Genomic DNA, 22,927 nt, shown 5'->3' with positions numbered 1-22,927 from the left:
ACATATTTTATTAGTCTTTAAAGTGCTACCAGACTATTTCTTGTATTTTAAGTTTTTCACAGAATTGTAGTTACAACTAGAAAATGCATAGGATACCTTTGTTCTTTGAACACATAATTTACAAAATAAGGGCCAAATGACTTAACTGGGACTACTTAGGGTAATAAGCACCATGCCCAGTAAGATTGGCAGTTCTGGGTTGTAAAATAACAAATACTGTCTTGGTTGGCTTTTTCTGTAGTTCTTAGTTGTGAATTTCAGTGTAATGGTTGCAAAACTAATACTCGGAAAAGACTGCTAAAATGTAAACTGCAACTTTGTAAACATTTACAAAATTCTCTGTTTTATTTTACTTTTGTGAAGTAATAAAAGGTACACAGGAGTCATGTAATTTTACATTCTCATAAGACATAATGGATACAGTGCATAAGAGTGCATTTATGTTAAATGCTTATATTGTTGTTGAAGCAGAAGGAAAACAGGTGATGAAACAGAAAATCCCAATGATGCTTTAATGTTAATTTTGAGTTTTCCTTTTATAATGAATTTAAAGCAGCAATGCAGCTTTTGCTTAAATATACCAGCATATAACAATTTATTTAAAGCTCAAAGGTTTGGAAAAGGGTTTTGACAAAGTTTTTCTGCTTCTGTCAGGCCAAAAGTACCAACAGTACACTTGCTTTCAAAGATCCTTTTTCTGGCACCGAGGAATTTTTTTGTCCCCCCCCGTGACTGTGCAATAGGCCTTCATTCTGACTTGCAGCCTATTCCCTATAGCCCTATTTAATAGGGATAGGCACAACTGACATACTCTGTTTCCCAGGTGAGGAGAGAAGAACATTTATGCAATATATTTCCCACAGGTACTGTCACTTTTTTAATTGCATGCAAAGTCTCTTTTTAAGATGGGATTGAATTGAGCAGCTGTAAGGCTAATTTAGAACAGAAGGAGTACTAGTGTGCTAATTTATTTCTGGTGCCTAATCTTATGAGAGCTGTATTTTAAACTGTACATAATGAGGGGAAGGAAGTCTACTTGTTGGAATATATTTCTGCACAAACTACTGCTTTAAATTCAGTGAGCATCTTCCATGTATTTCTCCTCCCTCCATTTTCACTATCAGAGAGAAGTTCAACGTTTGCTTCTGGATGAACAATTTAATCTCTCTTTAATTTGAGACTAGATAGACTTGTACCTGATAGGGAACTGCTGAGTTTTAAAAACTGTCTAAATGCTTTGCAAATGTATAGGATTAAAAGCAGCATGTTAAAGCGTGGTTGTTCTCTGAAAGTGGCATCATGGGTTCAACAGGTAGCTTCCTTTGTGACACCACCTCACCTTTGCTTGGGTTGCACACAGAAAGATGCTGCAGTCTGAAGTCCCAACTGCATTTGTTGTGGCTCACTTAACAGCATTAAACTCTACAAAGCTGAATTTTGCTCACCATTACATTTTGTCTGGATTGAGGTGGCACAGCTCTAAATATGTGCTGCTTGACAGTTTACACTTCTTCAGGTGCAGGAGTTGAAATAGAATCCAGCCTTTCAAATATAACAAGTAAAAAGCAGATACTTTATTTTTATCTCCAAACTAAACAGACATGAGATGGAATACTCAGTGAGCAGTTCTCAACCGGAAGTTGCCAAACGAAATCACTTCTTGAGCAACAACCAGACTTTAAAGGCGCATTGTGCCACTTAATAAGATTGAACTTTTTTGTTATGCAAGATGCATGCAAAAGCTGCATGAAATCTAGATCAGCACAATTATCATTTGAAGATTAAAAGAACTCACAACAATAACAGCACATTCTTTGTCCTAATCTATTGTTTACATTGTGTTGAATTTTATCCACAAAAGACTTACATCTTCAGAACAAATAATGGAAATTCATTACATGCAGTCTGTAATACAGCCACTAAAAAAAGTTCCTATACAGAGTGCTGATTCAAAACAGTCTTAACAAAAATTCCCAAGGAAAACACATGGTTTTGCTGAAGTGTGATTCAGTGATTTCTGGACAGACAGCATCAGATGCCTTTTCTTTGCAGAATGGGAAAAAAATGAATCTTTCTATTTAGGAGGTATTAGCAACTGGATTGTAAATACACCACCATTCAAACAGTGATTTGTATATCATTTATACATACCGGAACTAGCAATACTCTGTTCAATGTTACACCTCCTACCTTATGAAGTATCTGGAAAAAAGCCAACCTGGCTCATGCAGTTCTCCCTCAGTAGGCTCTACTCCAGTTATAGGATTACTACAGGGCATCATCTCCCATAGGTTTGTATTATGATTTAAGAAACTCATGCTCTTCTTTGGATTTTCCTTTGATAAGGATGTAGACTGTAATCAATGAAAAATATTAACTACATTCTGTAGCCCAGTGATATTCTGACTGTAGGAAGTGAAAGGCCAAACAAAATTAACATCAAAGATGATTTGCAAGCATCCTCATCTGTAGAGCAATTCTGGCCATCTCCACTCCATATGTATCCAGGTTACTGCTTGGCTCAAGCTGAAGCATGGCAGACTACGATCAATAGTCTGACCAGGTAGCACCTCTTTAAAAATCAAGGACTACTGTGAATTGTATTGTAAAACAGGCTTGAATTTAGGTCACCTGCTATTCACTGATACTAATAAGCACCAATGCAATAATCCTTGCTCTATACACGCTTGTTAAACCTGTAAAATAAGTCTTGCAAGAATGAACAGAACTCAGTATTTTATATTGTCTTCTGTAATGTTCTCTCTCTCCCACCCCAGTAAAATATAAATACAAAATGTTCACAAATATTTCAACAGCACATTTTTTCTTTAGGGTGTATAAGGTGGTGGCTTTTCAAAAGGAGGAAAATATGGTGGGGAATAACGAGGAGGAGCATTGGAGGACCACATGTAGCTTGGAGATGGTGACATTGACTGGGGATCATCTGAAAGTCCAGAAGGAGTGGAAGCTGGAAACACACTGGAATGCTGCGAAAAAGAGAGACAAATACTTTTGTCAATATCAAACTTGAAAAGAATACAAGGTAAATAAGCATTTCTTAATTTCATACACTGAAAGGCACAGTGATCAGTTAAAAAAAAAAGTTTTTACCAAACAGTATGATGTTGCTAATATTTTACACCTTGATCCTACAACCACTTATTACACGTTTAACTTTATTCAAATGAAAAGCTCCACTGAAATCAAGTTAAGCAACTGAGTAACTATTTGCAAGATAAGAGCTTAAGGTTGTTTAAACTTAAGAGTTAAATTTGATTTCCCATTCATCATTTCTGCTGCTTACTTAACACAGTTGTCTCCAACCTTTTTACGCCCAAGATGACTTTTTAAATGTCAGGGCAAGCCAAGATCTTCCCCAAACCCCACCTCTTCCTTGAGGCCCTGCCCTCTCTGTTCCCCTCATCTCCATCACTTGCTATCTCCAGCCCTTACTCACTCTCACTAGGCTGAGAAAGAAGGTGTGGACTCTGGGGTGGGAATGAGAGAAGGGGTGAAAGTGCAAGCTCTAAGAGGGAATTTGGGTGCAGGAGGAGGTGGAGAGGAGGATGCTGGCTCAGGGAGGGGGCTCCAGGCTGGAAAGTTTTGGAGTCAGGTGGACGGTTGGGATGCTGAACAAGCCGCAGGTTGTGGATGTGGGGGTGCAGGAGTTTGGGTTATGGTACATAAGGGGCTCAGGGCAGGGGGAGTTGGGAGTATGAAGGGCTCAGAGCACAGGTTTGCGGTGTGTGGGTGGTGCAGGTGTGTTGTGGACCAAGATTGAGGATGTATTGGGTGCAGGAGTTCGGGGATGTGAGGGGATCAGGACAGGGGGTTCCGGTGTATGATAGGCTTAAGGTTGGGGTTTGTAGGGGGTGCAGGAATGTTATGATGCTGCGGCCAATTGGGGGCTTGTTGGCCAGGTTTCATTTTTAAATAAAATATTATGTCCAACACAAAAGGTTTCACCATTGTCTTTATTTATGGGAGAGTCGGGGAACCTATTTTGGGTCAGGGACCACACAAAGGAGATGCAAAAAAAACAACCCCTCCAACCCCCCAAGCTTCACTGATGTGGCTCCAACTGAGACATCTCACTCCCCTGGTGTGGGGGGGAAGGGTAGGTAGGACTAAGGTTCAAGGCCTCAGGCCAGATTAACCCTTCTGAGGTTCCAGGGTTAGTGGATTTTATGGGCCCCTCTACACTCTGAGGTGGGGCCAAAAATGAGGGATCCCGTGTGCAGGAAAGGGCTGCCAATGAGTGGGACACGGTTGCAGAATCTGCATGGAAAGTAGGGTACAGGAGCAAGCTGGGGATAGGTGTCTGGCCAGGAGGGAGGGGGCAGGAGCAGGGTGCTGGTGGGTGTCTGGCCAGAAGGCAGGAGCAAGGTGCTGGTGAGGGTCTGGGTAGGAGCAGAGTGCTGGTGGAGGTTTGGCCAGGGGAGAGGCGGCAGGGACAGCTTGGCTGGTACCTGGGGGTCTCCAGGGACAAGGATCTCTGGGGCAGGATCTGTGGGGTAGCACTGGAAGAAGTGCATGTGTGGCTCCTTAAAAAAATCCAGCTGCTCCAGATCCTGCATTGCCATCTTAAACTGCCCCCCATCTCCCTAGAGCACAGGGAAGGAAGGGAAGACAAGAAAGCGCGTGCACTGTTGTGGGCAAGGAAGGAGTGTGCACTTTCTTGTCTTCCCTTCCTTTCCCTTGCTGTCTTCCTTCTTTCCTGCAGCATGGGGTGGGGGTGGGGGTGGAGGAAAGTCCTGTGGCTGTGCGCTAGATCCAGCTTATCAGGAAGCATGCCCGCTGTTGTAGGGAGGGGAAGAGCAGCGCACATACTTCCTGAGGAGCTGGATCTGGCACGCAGCCATGGGACTTCGCTGTATGCTGCAGGAAGCCAGAGCTAGCTCCATTTTTGCAGGAGGAGAGTGCCGGTGTGGGCTCCTCGTTAGGGGTGGGAGGAGCAAGGGGAAGGGATGGGAACACCTTGAGATCGACTGGATGTGCCCCCACAATCGACATGGTTGGTGACCATGGACTTAACCCATTTCACTGAACTTGTACACTTAATGCAGACTAATCAGTTTCATCCTTTGTTTTTCATACATTAGACCACTTCTGTAAAATTTAGATTGCAGCCACTGCCTGAGAATCAAATCTTTCTGTATGTTTGTTTGGCTTTTACATTAATGAAAGGGGGGGCACTTCAATTTTGTAAAATCAGATTTGTTACACAAAATTTGCATACTTCCAGGCTATTCAATAGAATCCCTTTTGATACTGGTTGTGAAGAATTGTGAGGCTGTGAAGGATTAGGGATAAATTACACATTAACAAAGTATCATACAATTATATTACATGCAAAGATATTACAAATTACCACTTGGACACTTTTGTTTGTTTTTTATACCACAAATATAGCCTGGAAAGCACCTAATATACTGGTGAGGTTAGTTGATACCTTGCCTGAGAGCATAGGGCGATTTACGGTGAGGATAAAATCTTTGCATTGTGCTGAAAAGGTAAATACAATGAGAGCAAGTGTTCTGATTGTGTGTCAGAAAAGAGCGTTTATAGCTCTGGAGGATTAAGGTGTAAGCAGAAATAGGCTATGAAGTTGGGATATAACCTGAGAAGACTGTGAAAATTGCTTTAAGTTTCTTAAAATTATATTCTGGAGGTCATATATACACATGATTTTCCCCATCACAGATCTATTACAGCTTACTGAGCAAATATTGTGCCACCAGGTAAAAGCAGGCTTGGATACCTGTGGAGCAGATTGTGGCATCCATAAAAAAGTCTTAGAAACCAACGACTTTGGTTTTTTATTTGCTTTTAAAATGCAAAACAGCTTTTCTCACCTCCCAATTAGGGCTAAGCCTCTGCTCCCTGCCAGGTTTCAGCCATCTGAACCCCTCAAAATGCTAAGGTTTGAAACATAGGGGGGCTTTGCTGTGGCAGGTGTTGCGGTTGTACTTTCTAGAGAACACAACCTTGGGTTTCAAACATTACGGAGCACCCGTGTGTTGCTGCCTAGCAACAGCCATGAGCTTTTGAGGAGAGCTGGCTTTGTTGCAGCTGTAGAGTGGGCCTGGCTTATTTTGGTTCCTGCCAGCAGTCAGATTTTATTAATGAAACAGGCCATTGAAAGGGCTGCACTTGAAACCTCCCTTTCTAAAAGGAACAAAAAGTGGAACGAGCCACTACTGGGATGAAACAACCTACTCATTTGCATTTGCTTCTCAGCACCGCACTTGGCCTGCTACCTACAGAAGTCAAAACACAGCAGGGATGAGACTTTCCCAGCTGATCGTTCCCTGCTCCCCGCTTTCTAATACACAACATGAATGACTAGCACAGAGTGAGGGGTGCTATTTTTATGCAGAGGCTGATATATAGGGTTGCCAGATCATCCCCCAAAAAATACCAGACACGTGGTATTTTGGTCAAGCAAAAAAAAAAGAAACCAACCACCCCAATGCAGGCTAACGTCCCAGCCACTTCCCCCGCTCCCGCCAGGCTTCGCACAATCACAGGCTCCTAGCACTGATCATGGCTCCGCCCCTCCAGCCGCTCCCCCCCGCCCACGCCAGGTTTCCGTCTGGTGCACAGCCGGAAAAATCAGAGAATAGCGGCCATTGCACATGTCCTGTATTCTCTGATTTTTTTTTACCGTACAAAGAGCGCAAATACCGGACTGTCTGGTAGAATACCGGACACCTGGCAACCCTACGATATCTGGCAGGCGGGAAACTGTTAAAATGGGATGAGAGAAGTAAGGGTCTGCTGCCACTGTCATTGGAGATGCCTCTGTTCAAGTGGTTGGAATGTCATGGACAACAGGAAGCCGGTCTAGGCTTACACCTGGCCTGAAACAATCTCAGCCCAACCTGTGCGCCTAAAAACGAACAAAGACTCCGTCACTCTGATAACACATGCACAAAGCTGGAGAGAGTTTGTCAGAGGATAGGGAAGGAGACAAAGTCAGGAGATCTGGGCTCTATTCCAGGTGCTTCTGTGTCCTCTTATCAAAGTAATAGAGTGACTCCACAGAAGAAAACAACAAATGGTCTAGTAGCACTTTATAGACTAACAAAACATGTAGATAGTCTGAGGGAACTATTTTCAAGGCCCTTAGGGGTTTAGGAGCTCAAGTCTTGGTGTCTACTTCTGAAGATGGGACTCCAGTGTTTTTGAAAATGCTACCTTTGGTCCAAACACAGGTTTTGTGACCATTTAACTGTACCAGTTTAGAAATAAGAGCGTGCATAAGTACAGCACCTTAGAAAGGTGCTTGTCAGTATGATTCAGTTTGGTAAATGCATAGGAATAAGCTATGCTGAAGTAGTCCTTTCACAGCAGTGTAAGTCCACAATCTGGGGGGTTGCACGGATCTAATGAAATTGGTACAGAAACAGTGTATAGGACAAGTCCTAAAAATCCCGAGCCTAAGAATACTCCCTGCTTTAGAACCTTCCTGACGTCAGCGTTACCAGGACAGAACCTGGAGGGCTAGTGGTAAACAGAGAAGACTGAGGACAAGGGAAGGTGTGAAATGTACATTGACTCCTCCTTTCTTAAATTACCCCAAAAAGCCACCAAAATGCTAATCATAAATAAGGATACTTGTTAAACACCACAGCAGGAATGTTCAGAATCTTGGCACATCTCCAAGAGGATACTCCGGTCATGGGGAAGGGAAGTAGAGGACCATTTTCCTGCTCATCAGTGTGTATAAGAAAAGGGGAAGTAGGACTGTGTTATGAAGATCTAAAACAACCCATTATGAGGGACGTGTGCCCCTTCCCCAGGGAATCCAGGGTTGGGAGGCTCCTCACCACCACCTGCCCCTTAGCATGAGGAAGTCTTGTCTGTGCCTGCAGATCAGCTCTCTGATACCACCAGCCTCAGGCAGCAATAACATAGCCTTCCAGGTCCCCACAGGCCTTGTGCTCTTTGCACAGGTTAGCAATAGGCACACATGAACCCCCAAGTCTTCCGAGCATCCCTCTGGCATGTCTAATCCCTGTTCCACGCGCAGAACAATCAAGTTCGCTACTCCCAAAAGACCAGTGTGTACCATGTCACAACAGCTGATTTAGGAAGCACACCTCTTAACACATAGCACAGAGATACATAGTGAAAACAGGAATAAGTTTATCATTAATAGACATTCAAGTGATGGCAAATAAGAATATTAGAAACAAATGGTTTCATAAAAAAAACAGACTCAGAGGCTAGATCGGGGTGGGCAATAATTTTTAAAAGGGAGCCTTGGGTGGAAGGGGTGGGGCCAGGAGATTGGCTTGGGAAGGGGGAGCGTGAGAAGTCTTCTCCCTCCCTCCCCCACTCTCTAGAGAAACCCAGCTGTTTTAAAACAGGTGCCTAGTGGAAAGAGACCTCATGCACGCTTCCTGCCCCCAGGCCAATCAGGACCTGGGGGCAGGGAAGCATGCGGCAGCTAGAGCCACACGCAGGCAGTTTTAAAACAGCCGGCATGTCTCTCTTGCCGCCGTGTGCTCTTGTGGAGGCAAGAAGACTTCATGTGCTCCCCTGCCCCCAGATCTCCTGCCCTCACAAACCGATGCTTAGCATGTTGTTCAGATGTGAAGGGTGCTATTCTCAATGTAAACATGACCACAGCCTGAGATAAGTGTCTGTTCCTCTCTGCCTGACAGGCAGACTGGGACCACTTCTGGTGACCTGCCTTAACACACCAACCCAACTAACATAATTTTAAGTATATTTTTAAAAGTCTTTACATCTTTTCTGTGCCTGCATCTTGCAATGATTATGATGATTTGCGTGGCAGACTTTCACTAGAGACCTTCTGTGGTATTCACTGACAGACTAGAACAGTGGTTCCCAAACTTTTCAACATCACACCCCCTTTTTGAAAAACTCTCACTCCCCCCCCCCCCCCCCCCCAAATAGCAGCAAAACTTGTTGAGGAAAAAAAAAAGGAACTGACCGGGGCAGCAAAACTTGATGGGGGGGGGAGGAGTGAGGGTTTTTCAAAAAGGGGGCGTGGCGTGATGTCGAAAAGTTTGGGAACCACTGTTTTAGTCTGTCTCGTGCCCCCCTGGAATTTCTTCATGCCCCCTCCAGTTTGGGAACCTATGGACTAGAGGATCTCAGGGAATCCCTGTACCTCTGGATGCACCTGTGCCCTCTGGCATCAAGTGGTCCATGGGTCACAGCAGGGTTGAAGGAGGCACAATTTGTTCCATTGCCCTGGAGGTGGAGGCTCGGTATGTCTACACTGTAATCACTGAGGATGGCTGCAGCTCACACAGACACATCAGAGATAACTCGGGTGCAAGTTGCAGTAGTGAGTGAGGGGCAGCCTGGAACCTGGAGTAATGACTCGGGCCAGATGATAGCTAGTGCGGGGATGGCTACGCAAGTGGCAGTCACACCCTATGACTCCAGTCTGGACATGCTCCTAGTGTAACTTCAATACAGAGCCTAAGGACAAGCTGTGGGCTTGCAGAGGAGGTCTAGTGCCCTATGTAAGGAGGCGGGATCGCCGTAGGTAGATCTCTGGGGAAGGCACACCTTCATGGTCCCCAGGCTAAGGTATTCTTATCTATTTAATGCCACTGTCTGTTGTGCCATACCTGGAAGTCATACGCTGAGTATGGCGGCAGATGAGGTGTGCTGTGGTAATAAGTGTTGTAAGAAGTCACCTGTGGCCTCGAGTAGTAGGATACTGAGGGATGCGCATTTTCAACTGTACAGTTCAGTGTAGGAAGGGAGGGAGTCTGTGGAGACAAAAACACACACGGGGTGACACAAAGGTTAACTTGCACCTGCCCCACACTCAGGGCCGTCCTTAGGCATATGCGGAGTACGCAGTTGCGTAGGGCACCACACTTTCTGGGGCACCACTCTGCCAGCCTGGGGAAGCATACGTGTGCGCTCTGCACCGGAGCCAGTAGGGGCACTGCCGGCACTGGCGGCCCCGCCAGAAGACCCCACCGGGCCGAGGGACTCCGGCGAGGAGGCCAGCAAGCTGATCCCGGCTGGGGAAGGGAAGCTGTCAGCCTGGGCAGCAGCGTTGGGAGGAGCCGGGCTACACCAGGGGCAGGGTCACGCGCAGCTTAGCATTGCGGCGCCATTTTTAAAAACAGCCAGGTCGCGCCACGGCAGGCAAGCGGGGTGCAGGGGGGCAGAGCCTTGCTAGGGCAGGACCTGCCATGTTGTGATGGGCCGGAGCTGCGAGTGCCAAGCGGCCCGGCACTGGCATGTGCTCTGGAGCCCGGGCTGCGGGGACTTCTGGGGTCCGATTGCAGCAGACTCCAGCCCTGCAAACGGGAAGGTAGGTGAGGGGGAGGGGAGGGGTGGGAGAGGAAGGGGCTTGTGCTGATGAGAGGGGAGCAGGTCAGGAGAAGAAAGGGCAAGGCACCAAGGGGTAGGGGTGCAGGAGAGATTAATGCGGGGGGGGGGGGCAAGCAGAGACAATGAGGAAAAGGGCAGGAGGGGAGAGGTCAGTGGTAGAGGGACAGGGTGATGCTGGGAGAGGAGAGGAGAGGGGAAGGGCATTGGGGGCTAGAGGGAGGAGGGGATGGAGCAAGGCATGTGTGAGGGCACAGAGGCAGGAGGGGAACGGGGCAGAGAGTGGTGGAGGGTGGGGCATCAGGGAAAAACAGGGCAAAGGGGGCAGGGGCAGTAAGGGAAGGGGGAGGCACCAGGAGGGTGCAGGGCTAAGGGAAGGTGCAGGTGCCAGGGGATTCTGGAGGTGAAGCAGAAGAGCAGACACCTGCAGGGAAGGGAGCAGCACCAGAGGAGAGAGGCAGAACGAGTGTGTAGAGGGAGGTGTTAGAAGAGGGGATGAGGAGGGGTAGCTCACGTGATCAGAGTGGGGCTACTGGAGGAGTGGGCACAGGGGGTAGAGAAGGGTTGGTGGAGGGGGGCAGGTCTCAGGAAGGCTGAGGGCAGTGAGAATGGCAGGAGTCAGGACAGCAGAGGAGGCTTGGGGGCAGCAGGCACCAGGGGAGCTGATGGAGCAAGGGGAGGAGACATGGCAGCAGAGGGAAAAGGTAGAGGTTTATAAGATATTTATTAATAACTTGGGTGCCACAGTGGCATATCCAAACAAGCCACATGAACTCAGTACTGGTGCACAACACAAAATTCATTTTGCTCATGGGAGGAAACTCTTAATGTCTACACTGGCATGATTTTGCGCAAGAACACTTTTGCGGAAGAGTTCTTGTGCAAAAACTCTTCCAGAAGAGAGAGTCTACACTGGCATGTGCCTTTGCACAAGAGATGTGCTTTTGCGCAAGAGCATCCATGCCAGTGTAGACGCTCTCTTGCGCAAGAAAGCTCTGATGGCCATTTTAACCATAGGGCTTTCTTGCGTAAGAAATTCATGTTGCCTGTCTACACTGGCCTCTTGTGCAAGACCAGTTGCGCAAGAGGGCTTATTCCTGAGCGGGAGCATCAGAGTTCTTGCGCAAGAACTTGTGGCCAGTGTAGACAGGCAGCAAGTTTTGGCGCAAAAGCGCTTGCTTTTGCGCAAGATGGCACCAATGTAGACACAGCCTGAGATGGAACACTTCCCCCAGCCTCTCCGCCCCCCCCCCCCGAGGTTAATGTCACACACATTGGGGTAATGCAATTGCAGGATAGTTGCATGAGGGGGGTTTGGTGGGGGCCAATCTAATCCCTATTGGTAGGAGGATGGTGGGAAAAGTCCTGGGGGGGGGTCACATGACACCTTTTACTTTGGTCATGTGTCCATCTTGCCCTGAGAGTGTTGCCTCCAGAGGCATGGCTAACGAGGGTCAGGGGTGTGGCTAATGGGGGTCAAAGAGTACATTTTAAAAAATTCTTTGGGTGCACACCCTAATGAAATGTGCTGCGCATGCCTATGACAGGAAGCAGTAGAGCATGTAACAGCAGGGCTGGGTCCTAGAGAGCTGAATGCACTGCCTGCAGCATAGTCTCAGGGAAGGGATTGGCTGCTGGGGTTTCTGGGAAGGGGAGGGACTAGGGGTGGAAGCGCAAGTCAGTTATAGGGGCACCAGTTTAATAATCTCGCGTAGGGCACCATAAATCCTAAGGACGGCCCTGCCCACACTCACAGATAACTAACACCTGCACAGCTGCAGAAGTGATTTAAAGGAAGAGAAATTGATTTCAGAGCCCAGTTCAGGTGAATTAACAACTTGCAATTCTGTCTGACTGCTCTGAAGTCAATTCATTCTTTCGCTAGTAAAGGTGTTTCCTTTAAGAGCAAACAGTCCAAAGCGCGTTCCACAATAATACTTAAATGAAGTGGGTTTTCAGAATGGCTTCACAAATGGGAGAAGGAAATTGTCTTTAAAATTGTTTATTCTAGTAAGCTGATCTCTTTGCAACCGTGCATTAAAATGCATTGGATATTACAACTCTTCTGTTAGAGGTGGTTCTGTACTTCTCTCTTTGCATACTTTATAGTCAGAATGATTTGGACTGAGTTTAGAAGGCAATACTACTTAAGCAAACCGTAACCAGTGACCTCAGTATATACCTCATATTTTGACAATATTCATATTTTGTTTGGGAAGATTTTGATGGATTTTGAAGAGAGGGTCAAAAAATGTGTATTTCTGATATTAGGAGCATTGGCTAAAGAGCCCATTATTAATTCTGCAAGAGGAATACATCATCTGGAGGAACAAACTCTCTGTCATAGAATCATAGAGCTGGAAGAGACCTCAGAAGGAAGAGACCTGTCACATCCCTTTCACTTAGAATTATTCCAAATGAGCCACAAAGGACAGAAGAGACAAGTGTACATGAATCTGCTTCTGTGACTATTCATGTGTGTGTGTGTCTCTCTCTCTCTCTTTTCAAGCCTACCACAATACCACCAAGTGTCAGAACAGTATTTTCATGTTCTTTCAGGGCCCAAATTATCTTAGCTGCTTTCCCCCAAAAAATCAACTCTAACCATTTTACATGAAGGCCCCATTTAGACAGGGCCAAATGGGGAAAAAGTCTCTTCTTTCAGCCAAGCCTTATTCCTCGTAGAACGAGGTATACAGGGCTTCCTGAAAGAGCCCATTTGCTCTTTCACTAAAAAAAGCGGATGAGCAAACGCATTCCCTGGACGCGGCAGAGTTTTTCCGGGATACCTCCGGTGTCCTGGAAAAACCCACCAGTCTAGACGTACCCGAAGGTGGATATACAGGTTGCACCTTTACAATCTGGGTGGGATTCTCTGGTCCGGCAACATCTGTGGTCCAGCATGATCACGGATGTTCCAGGATCAGAGAGTCCTGGTGCACTGATTTAATCTTACATTTCTTCATGTGCTTATTCATTAACCTTTTGCAATTCCCTCTGCTTATACAGTATCATTAGATCTGCCAACTTAGCCAGTTTCACTTTCTGCTTATAGTTTTTTCAGCGCCACCTTCTCAGCACAAGCACAATGGTGCATGGTGTGAATTATTCACACATAGTAAAGAGAATTTAAACAACCACCCTCTGCACATTCTGTAATATCATCACCAGTGCGCTTTTTAAGGCTCTTTCAAGAGAACACTCAAAATGTGTAGGTCTAAACTTGTCTCATCCCATCCTTTTCATTTCTCTAGAAGTCTGCATCATCTTACCATGTCTTTAAAGCCTCCAAGGATGGCAGCTGTGATAATCCCTAGAAACAATCCAACTATGTTCAAAATTGTCGCTGACCAGAGCAAGTGGTAAAGGTGAATAATATCCTGGCAGCTGCTGACATCAATATATTCATAGTAGCCACCGGAAATTTCCACTCTGCTGATTAGAAAAGAAACCACAGTATAAAAATCCAAAAAAGCCCACGTCAATAAAAGAATGTATTCCTTTAATGAACCAGGGGTCCTAATGTAAGTGCATGTTTCTACAGGTGAGGACCCTGGAGTAGGCCCATCACGTTGGGACCTAAATTTTGACATCTCCCCACATGATCACAGCAGGGGAGGATACTCCTCTTGAATACATGTCTTGACCCCCTGGGAGCTTCCTCTAACATTCCTACCTCATGTCCTCCCAGTTAGCCCAGGGCTGCTTAATGCCAGAATAATAGATAATTAAGTAATGCTCTGTTCTTGTACAGCACCATTAACCAGATGATCTCAAAACACTTCCTATACTTTACAGTTTCTCACCCCTCCCTGAGAGGTTAGTATGCATAACCATAGCCATTTGATAGGTGGATCATTTATAGACACAGAGGACACATAGCTTAACCAAGTCTACACTGCCTCAGAGCTGGGAACTGAACTGTGGAGTCACTTAAATGAAATTTGGTAAAAGGCTGATATTCAATATCTATTTCATCTGGCATTTACATAGAGCCTTTCATTCCAAATGTTCTCCAGTACAGTACAGACTGATAACCACTACGTACACACCACCCCATTCCCCTACTGAAATGTAGCACAGCAGCTGTTCCTACCACCTCTGGCTCAAGTCCTGACAGTTCTCTGATAGCATCCACCAATGTTACACAACAGTTACATCAAGAAATAAAGAATATTTATTGTGACCCTAAGCACTCGGGACCTTGGGTTTAGATTTCATCGGTCACATCCCATCTTGTGCATTTACGCACCCGCTTCCCCTGTAAAATATCAAATAAAAATTTTCATTATTTGGATATGGCAGGAGGAGTGCCACTGCAAACCCAGCAACCTTGAGTCTTAAACGTAAGGTTCTCCCATAATCACTTCTTTCTGAATGCCACTCCAGGAAGTAAATCAGATGGATCTCCAGTGGATCCTAAAGAATACTGTTTCAGACACTGTAAGCATCTAGAATATGCATGTCTCAGTACTTGGAAACTACATTCAGGGTTCTTATGGTCACACACAAATTCAAATTATATGGGAAAGTCCAATCCCTGCAGAGCTTTGGAAAATTGATACTTTTTTCCAAATCAATTTTTCATTAAAAATGTAAAAATGTTTTGGTTCTCTGAAACTATTCATGAATTCAGGTCAAACCTGGCCAATATTTTTTTTTTAAATCAACATGTTTAGTTTCGGAGATTTCAAAACATTCATTTCTAAATTAACAATTGGACGATGTAAAAAAAACTAAACCAATAATATTCAATTAACCAAAACAATTTGATTGATTTGAAACCAAATATTTTTGAGTTGATTTGATGACAAAAAAATATTTTGTTTTGGGTTTTAATAGAAATGTATTTTCAGTTCCATCCTGAACCCCAAAATCTATTATTCACTCGTCTCAGATATTGGTGAAAACAATCTGGTAATAAAATCTTAGGATTTGGAGACTGAAGATCTGAGTTTCATGCTAAGATCCACTGCAAATTCCTTTACCATCTGAGGTAACTCAGTGTGAGCAATGTTTGCAAACTGCCCTCTAATTTTAGGGGTTCAATTTGAGACCCCTCCGAAGACCGATTTTTAGAGGCCCTGAGCACTCAAAACTCCATCTTACATTAATGGGGCCTGCAGCAGCTCAGCCCTGCTGAAAATCAGCCCCCCAAGGCTATCTCAAGCTGGGGGACCAAAAGCTAGCAGCACCCAAACCAGAGACCACTACTGAAAATTTTCACATGGTCAACTTACACATAATTCTGTCTGAAAAATATTCCACTATTGTTTTTATGCATGCCTAAGACTGCAGTAGCAGTAGCTGGAAGAGAACAGAAACAACTCTCTTCTCTCTTTTTATTGTTGACTTTGTGCATTTGACAGAACTTGGACTATACTCAGTTTCACCATTTCCTGCATCTCTCCCCCCTCCCCGCCTCTGCCCCGCCCCTGTATAATCAGTTTGTTGGTTTTTGTGTTTTCTATTGCTTCATACAGCACTGTGGAGAAAACAAGCACATTTTTAAAAACCAGTGAAGTCACAACATTTGGCAAAGAAAATGGGGGTTAGGTGTAGTGCCTGAAATGAGTTTTAAATTTAAAAAACCCAACTGAATAGTTTACAAGTTGACTGTGGTCCCTTAAATCTTTGGCTGCGTCTAGACTACATCCCTTTTCCGTAAAAGGGATGCAAATTAGACAGATTGCAATTGCAAATGAAGCGGGGATTTAAATCCCCCCCCGCTTCATTTACATAAACATGGCTGCCGCTTTTTTCCGGCTCGGAGTTCTGCCGGAAAAAAGCGCCAGTCTAGACGCGGATCTTTCGGAAAATAAAGCCTTTTCCGAAAGATCCCTTATTTCTTTTTTTAAGAGGAATAAGGGATCTTTCAGAAAAGGCTTTATTTTCCGAAAGATCCCCATCTAGACTGGCGCTTTTTTCCGGCAAAGCTCCGAGCCGGAAAAAAGCGGCAGCCATGTTTATGTAAATGAAGCGGGGGGGATTTAAATCCCCGCTTCAATTGCAATTGCGATCTGTCTAATTTGCATCCCTTTTACAGAAAAGGGATGCAGTCTAGACACAGCCTTCGTGTTTCAATTTCCTCATTTTGTAAAGTGGGGGTAATACTTGCCATCCTCATAGGGGAGGCACCAGGCTCAACCCATTCACATTTATGTAGCATGTTGAGATCACCGGAAAAGATACTGCAGGGGAGCAGATGAGTAGTTAAGCTTGCTTGAACATACTGAACTACTAGATTGACATTTTGCAGCATTACTTGAGCTAACTTTAATTTAGATGGTAGGATCACTACTTGAAGTAATAATGCAAGATTGATCTCTATAGTAGCTATAATTAACAAATACTATATATACTCCCTACCATATCCTGTAGGATTCCCTAACCTCTTTAAGCATGAGCAAACCAAGGCATCCCATACTTGCTCTTAACATGGATGCTGAATGCTATTTGTTATATACTCACTTTCCACAGTTGTATAGGTCACAGCAGAAGCAGGTGTTGGTTTTTATTTTAGGTGTGCAGGGTCCCCGGCGCTGAGGATTACAGATCCCCTGTGTGAACACAAAGGGAAGGGGATACAAGGAACCCAGGAAGAGATGAGCAATGGCCTTTTGCTGTTTTCTCTCAGGCCTGTATGCAGATTCTGTACCAGTATAGCGGACGGGGTGGCCCTTTACTGATGTAATTCTACTGGTATAACCCCCAGTGCGGGGGAAGCAAAAAGGTCCCTTATGCTAGCATAGGGTATTCTCCTTCCTGTACAGAAATTGCTGTACTAGCATAAGTACATTCATACTAGGATATCTCCACCCACACTAGGGGGTTACCGGTATAATTACAGTTGTGCAACTTGTGTGGGTAGCACAGCTCTGACAGAAGGAGCTATTTCCTCTCCCCCTTCCCCTAATCTCCAGTTAGTGACCTCTGGGCATGGACTTCTCAATGGGATAGTGCAAACAGGAAAAGATTCCCAGGCCAAGACCATGAGGTGGTGGCAACTGCTGGATGGTTTCTGCCATGTAAACAGATACAGGAACATGTGTCCATCTGATCCCAGTTATTGCCTGGCTCGCTTTGGATATGTGACCTCCTGGGGCCAGTGAGATTTGACCTTCTCCCTATCACGGCTCCGCTGCTCATCCTGAACCCCAGGCAAGTGCTGGGGGGATATTCCAGTTGTTGGGGTGGGGAGGAGCCAGGGAAGCAAAACAGATTTTGCTGCCAGGCGGATCATTTTTATACTGCAGCTCCTGAAAGTGGCTCAGCTCTTTGGAAGGAAAGTCCCGGAGGAAGCAAAGCAGACAAAAGTGTCCCATGCATGATTTGTTGCTCAGGTATCACCCACTCCATGAGATCATAGAGGCTTCCCCCTTTTTCGGGAATAAGTTTCCCTGTCTCCCTAATGTGGGATGGGGAGCTGCTTCTCTTACAGCTGGGCAAAGCTGTCGTTCACTTCCCCCATCAATGTCCGCCATGGAAATGCAGGTATAGTTGCAATGTTGAGCTGCTTTATTACCAGCACTGCCCTCTGGACTGAAGGCTGGAGAGGCTACCCACATGGATGTCTCATATTCTCTCTGTGTGTTCTTCATCTTCTGTCAGGTTGGCAATCCCAGACAGGGCTCCAAGCTCGCCCTCTCTGGTCCCCATCCCTCTGTTCATTGTGCCACACTCCCAATGCCCTTGCTGTGTGCTAGTGTTCCCTTCTCCACTGCTGTGCTCCCCCATGATCACAGGTGCCCCATGCTCCCCCCTCTCCAAGACCCCAGTGCTGCCCCCTCCCACAAAGTCTTACTCCCCTGTGCATGCAGGGAACTAATGAATCCATCCTAAGGAGTCTGTTTCCCTGTCTGGCCTGCTGTGCATACACCTCCTCGCCTCTGACAACCCTGTGAAAAAATGCCACCAAATCTTCTCTCACCTCGGGCGGAGTTGTACTTTTGGAATAATACTGGCATCGGCCTGCATATAGTGGCCTAAGATCCTGCAGAAGGAAAGAAGGGGTTTAGCATAACATTCAAAGCCAAGTGGCAGTTCAAATCTGGCACACTGTCATTTACCTGAGCAGGGAGGAGAGGGCTGGACTGGGATGGATTTTCAAAAGAGCACCGTGCCCCAACCAGCACCGGATTGAAGAGGCCAGGTTTGCAGAAGCACTCCGCATGCAGCAGCTCCCATGGTGAGCTATTTGAAAATCTGCCCACAGAGGGCATGTCCTCACTGCAGAGTTAACCCGAACGAGCTACGCCCAGGCCTACGTCCCCAAGTTAGCCTAGCGCAGGTGGGAGCAGACATGCTGCAAAGCCCTACTTGAGTTACTGTCAATGTTCTCTTTAATTTTTTCCATCTGTGGGCAGAATAAATTTTGTTATTTGCATCAAGGCATGTGTACCACCAGTAGAAACAAGTGCTGCTGTGCTCTGCTAATGAGCTGGGCAGCACCTGACTCTCCCCTGAGTGAGTCACCCAAGTGCTCAACTTACAGGGAACACTGTTTACTTTGTCCTCTCTCAGGACTGCACTCAGCCTCATGCATCACGTGGCATCGTATTGACACCCACCTTACTCATCCACAGGGTTTGAACTTTTAAATCGCACCACACACACCTCTGCCTCTTGAGCTAAGGGAGTAAATGACAGCAATAATAGGTTCTCGTCCTCTCTGTGGGAGTCACTAGGACTTCTGGGGCCACGTCCCATGGCTCTTTATGCTGCGGTAATCTGAGCTGCTCTGATTCTTTTCATGTGAATTGGGGAGAATTTATCATTCTGGGCCTCCAAGGGAGCTGTGTAAAGGCACTGGAGGACTAATAGCATAGGGATCCTTTACCCTTGTTGCAGAACAGGTGGGTTATCAGCCGAGTGAAAGCCTCACTCCAGCTCAGCCTAGATCCCAGGATGAGCCAGCTAGGTTGGGCAGAAAGTGCCCACATGCAAGGGAGTGGGGTCTTTGGATATGGATGCAGGTGATGGGGGTTGAGGGAGAGAGGGAAGGGAGAGCAATTCCCAGGTAAGAACCCAAACAAGCACAGTAAAGACATATCTTTATTTAGGGAGTTGTTGGAAGCTGATCTCTTTGAAAGATCTGGCCCAAAGCCAGTGTGTTGGGGTAGGGAAATGGTAGCAGAAAGAGCATAATGTGTTCAGAGGTACATATGACAGGTACAAGCTGAAAAGGCACAATCAGGTTCATTAATTGAGATGCAGAAACCAGAACCTGGAACTTCTGTTGTTCCAACTGATCTTCTCTCGCCATCACATGCCAGCATGGGGGAGAGGGGAGGGGAGAGGGGCTGGCAAAGATGAATCTCAGTCTCACATCCTTGTACAACAAGCAGAATCAGCTACTGTGATCCTTAAAGAGCAGTGCTGAGATCAGGTCTATAGGTCCCCACATGGCCAGAATCCACCATGAGTTAAAAACAGCTCACTAGTTTATATTGCACAGCATCCCAGAGCTCAGAGATGGAGAAGAAACCTACTCAGAGCCAGACAGACAAACCAAGAGATGCCAGGCAACTTTATATTGTGGAGGGCTGAAGTACTTTGTTGCAGTTTGAGGCACTTAAAGGGGGTCACTCTAAAATATGGCCCAGCTGCAAGTAAGACTGTACGGCCTTCATATCTCACATGTGCCAATATAACCAATACATCTCATCTCTCAGCTGGCATGCTAAGCCTACCATACAGACTCCCCTGTCTGGCTTTCTGTCTGTATCTATCTGTTGTCTCCTCTCATATACTTCGATTGTAAGCTCCTTGGGGCAAGAACAGTGAAATCACCAGCGTCTGGTGGTATGTCTCCTTCCATAAATTTCCAGGTCCTTAAACTCATCCCACTGTATTTCACTGCTACCCATCCAGCTGCTACACCAGTCAGGGCACTTACATAGCCTCTCTCGTTGATTTGCTTTACCAGCTACACATGTCAGGGCACCCACCACTGAAATACAACCGCTGTTCAAGTTGGGTGGCTGCTGAACTCTACAGAGGAAATGAAGAGCACACTGTGGACAGTAATCAAAGAGGAATATCGTATCTGAAACCATGGCTACAGAAACACAGTACAGAGAAGACAGGAAAGCTTTGATGAGTTACCTCTGAGAAAGTATTCTGCCTTCCATCTAGACTATGGGGTGGAACACAGAGGGTATGTCTACACTGCATTCCTCTTTTGAGAGAGGAATGCAAATGCAGACAAGCAAAATTACAAATGAAACACGGATTTGAATTTCCTGCACTTCATTTGCATAATCGCGGCCTGCCGCTTTTTCGAAATACCCTATTTTGAGATAAAAAACGCTGTTTAGACGCGGTTATTTCAAGAAAAAACCCTTCTTTCAAAATAACCTTTCCTCCTTATAAAATGAGGTTTCAGGTTTATTTTGAAAGAAGGGTTTTTTCTCGAAATAACCGCGTCTAAACAGCGTTTTTATCTTGAAATAGGGTATTTAGAAAAAAAGCGGCCAGCCGCGATTAAGCAAATAAAGCATGGGAAATTCAAATCCACGCTTCATTTGCAGTTTCATTTGTCTGCATTTGCATTCCTCTCTCGAAAGAGGAATGCAGTATAGACATACCCAGAGAATGTAGGTACAGCAGCATGCATGTTCTAGGGATGTAAAATCATGTTTAATTGGTTAATGGGTTAAATGTTAACTTTAACTGGTTAACAGATTAAACAGAGTGCAGGGGAGAAATTGGAGTGCAAGGGCTGCTCTGGCCAGGCTGGAGTGCCCCTCACACACAGCGGACCCTGCGGGGATGGAACACTGGAGCAGCCCTTTACAGTGGTGGGTCAGGGGCTGCTCCAGCCCCTAACGGTTAACCAGTTAACCATTAACATCCCTAGCATGTTCCTTTGGAAATACTTACTATATGTCTGGCAGCAAAGACCCCATCAACTATGGCACAGCAGAATGCAGCAATGACTCCAAAACTGATGAAGACAATGGATGCAACCAGCTGTGGAAGGAAAACAAAACAAAGTATCAGCTGCTTCTACAAAACAATTCCTGCTTCACACTTAAGGAGATAAAGCCTATCTATCCTAATCAAGAAATGATCAATGGTCCAAACACTACCCTAGCTCCAGTTCTCACCAAAAACCAAGAAATAGGAGGCACAACAAAGGCACTTTGCCCCTAAAGAAAGTTTTTGTGAGTGCATCACAATCCACAAAGGACTCAACAAACACTTGAACTATCTCACCCATTACCAAGATAGTTTCCCCAATTATCACCTCTAATACCATTAACTCACAAACATCCCACTCTCCCTACCTGTAATATCATCAATTCACAGACACTTACCTTCCTTCCTTCCCCCCCCCCCCCCCCGCATCCCCCTCCTGTTCTGCAATGTGATTTGTCCTTTTCATATTTGTTCATTTTTTTAATTGTATCCTTTGGTATATATGGTTGTGACTATTTTCTTCCACTGTTTGATCTGAGTAAGTGGGTCTGGCCCACGAAAGCTCATCATCTAATAAACCATCTTGTTAGTCTTTAAAGTGCTACATTGTCCTGCATTTTGCTTCAGCTACCCCAGACTAACACGGCTACATTTCTATCACAATCCATGAGACAACTATCCAGCAAAACAGCATGTGATTCTCTGCTGAAGAAGCGTATTGGGAATTTTCTGTGGTAACATCAGGGCAATCCAGATTTTCAAGTGCAAAACTAAGTGTTGTAACAATTCATTTGTTGAACTAGTCAAGTGTGTGTTGCTATTTTTATATTTGCTGTCACACAGTAACACCTATTCCAGTTGTTACATGAACAAAAATACTTGAGTTGTTTCCAAAGAGTTTGTTATTTACTGAACATGCTTGTCAACAAATAACAGATTTTTCCACTCTTCTTGGTTTCTAGGTCAAGGTCATTGTGTGCTGAGATTATATGATTTATATGGGAATCCCTGCAATAGACTATTCAAGGAAGAATGTTTTATATATACACAAGTGTGGGATAAGAAGATCCATGACTAGCCTAAGCTGTCTGTATTACAAGACCATGTCACGTCTCTCCTTGACCCATCCATACACTGTCTAATTCAGAGCTTGACCCCTCAATGTTCTCTGCACGTAGGTTCTGTTTGTTTTCAGTGGCAGTTCCAGGCATGGAGGATTTGCAGGAATGAACTTTTATGCTAGAAGGTTATCGGGGAAAGGACCATGTGCCTGATTCTCCTTGCAAACCAGCTTTACATCCGTGTGACTCCACTGCCTTAAGTAGAGTTCTCACTTAGGTCCCATCCTGCCCTCAAATCCATATAAAGACCCTAAGAACCATGGCAAGTCCTTCTGAAGTCTGCAGAGCTCTTCGCAGGTACAAGTCTGCCTGCAAGGATCCAGTAGCCAGATGAGTGCCGTGTTCCTGACTGCGAGTGTGAGACAAGAATGAGGTCTGCTGAGTAATAACTAATTGTTTTAGTGCACTGTATTCAGCATCTGAGTGAAGGATTAACAAGAGCTGTTTCCACCCAGCTTTTAGTCTTTATTATACTATAAGCCAGACTCAGGGGAAGAGCTACTGAGCGTCACCAACCTTACGAGCAAGCTCAGAGCCAATTTCTAGGTGAG

General features: G+C 45.4%; 1 protein-coding gene across 2 annotated transcripts in view; it reads right to left on the bottom strand.

Annotated features, from left to right (window-relative positions):
• Window positions 1-22,927, bottom strand: part of TMEM255A (transmembrane protein 255A) — a 56,994-nt gene continuing 34,067 nt past the window's right edge. Inside the window, exons 4-9 of one of the 2 annotated variants that reach the window (XM_075940993.1) lie at window positions 21,217-21,306; window positions 18,263-18,325; window positions 16,804-16,892; window positions 13,605-13,764; window positions 9,615-9,758; window positions 1-2,987 (exon numbers count right to left, since the gene is read on the bottom strand). In XM_075940993.1, the coding sequence (XP_075797108.1) occupies window positions 2,829-2,987; window positions 9,615-9,758; window positions 13,605-13,764; window positions 16,804-16,892; window positions 18,263-18,325; window positions 21,217-21,306 (705 nt within the window). In that variant the 3' untranslated portion in view covers window positions 1-2,828. Of the gene's footprint in view, window positions 2,988-9,614; window positions 9,759-13,604; window positions 13,768-16,803; window positions 16,893-18,262; window positions 18,326-21,216; window positions 21,307-22,927 lie in introns of both variants that reach the window. The other variant, XM_075940992.1, reaches the window with a different exon arrangement.

The sequence above is a fragment of the Pelodiscus sinensis genome, chromosome 13 (assembly GCF_049634645.1).
Source record: "Pelodiscus sinensis isolate JC-2024 chromosome 13, ASM4963464v1, whole genome shotgun sequence".
NCBI classification, from domain to species: domain Eukaryota; kingdom Metazoa; phylum Chordata; order Testudines; family Trionychidae; genus Pelodiscus; species Pelodiscus sinensis.
Note: the sequence above shows the minus strand (reverse complement) of the source record. Positions and strands in the feature narration are given on the sequence as shown.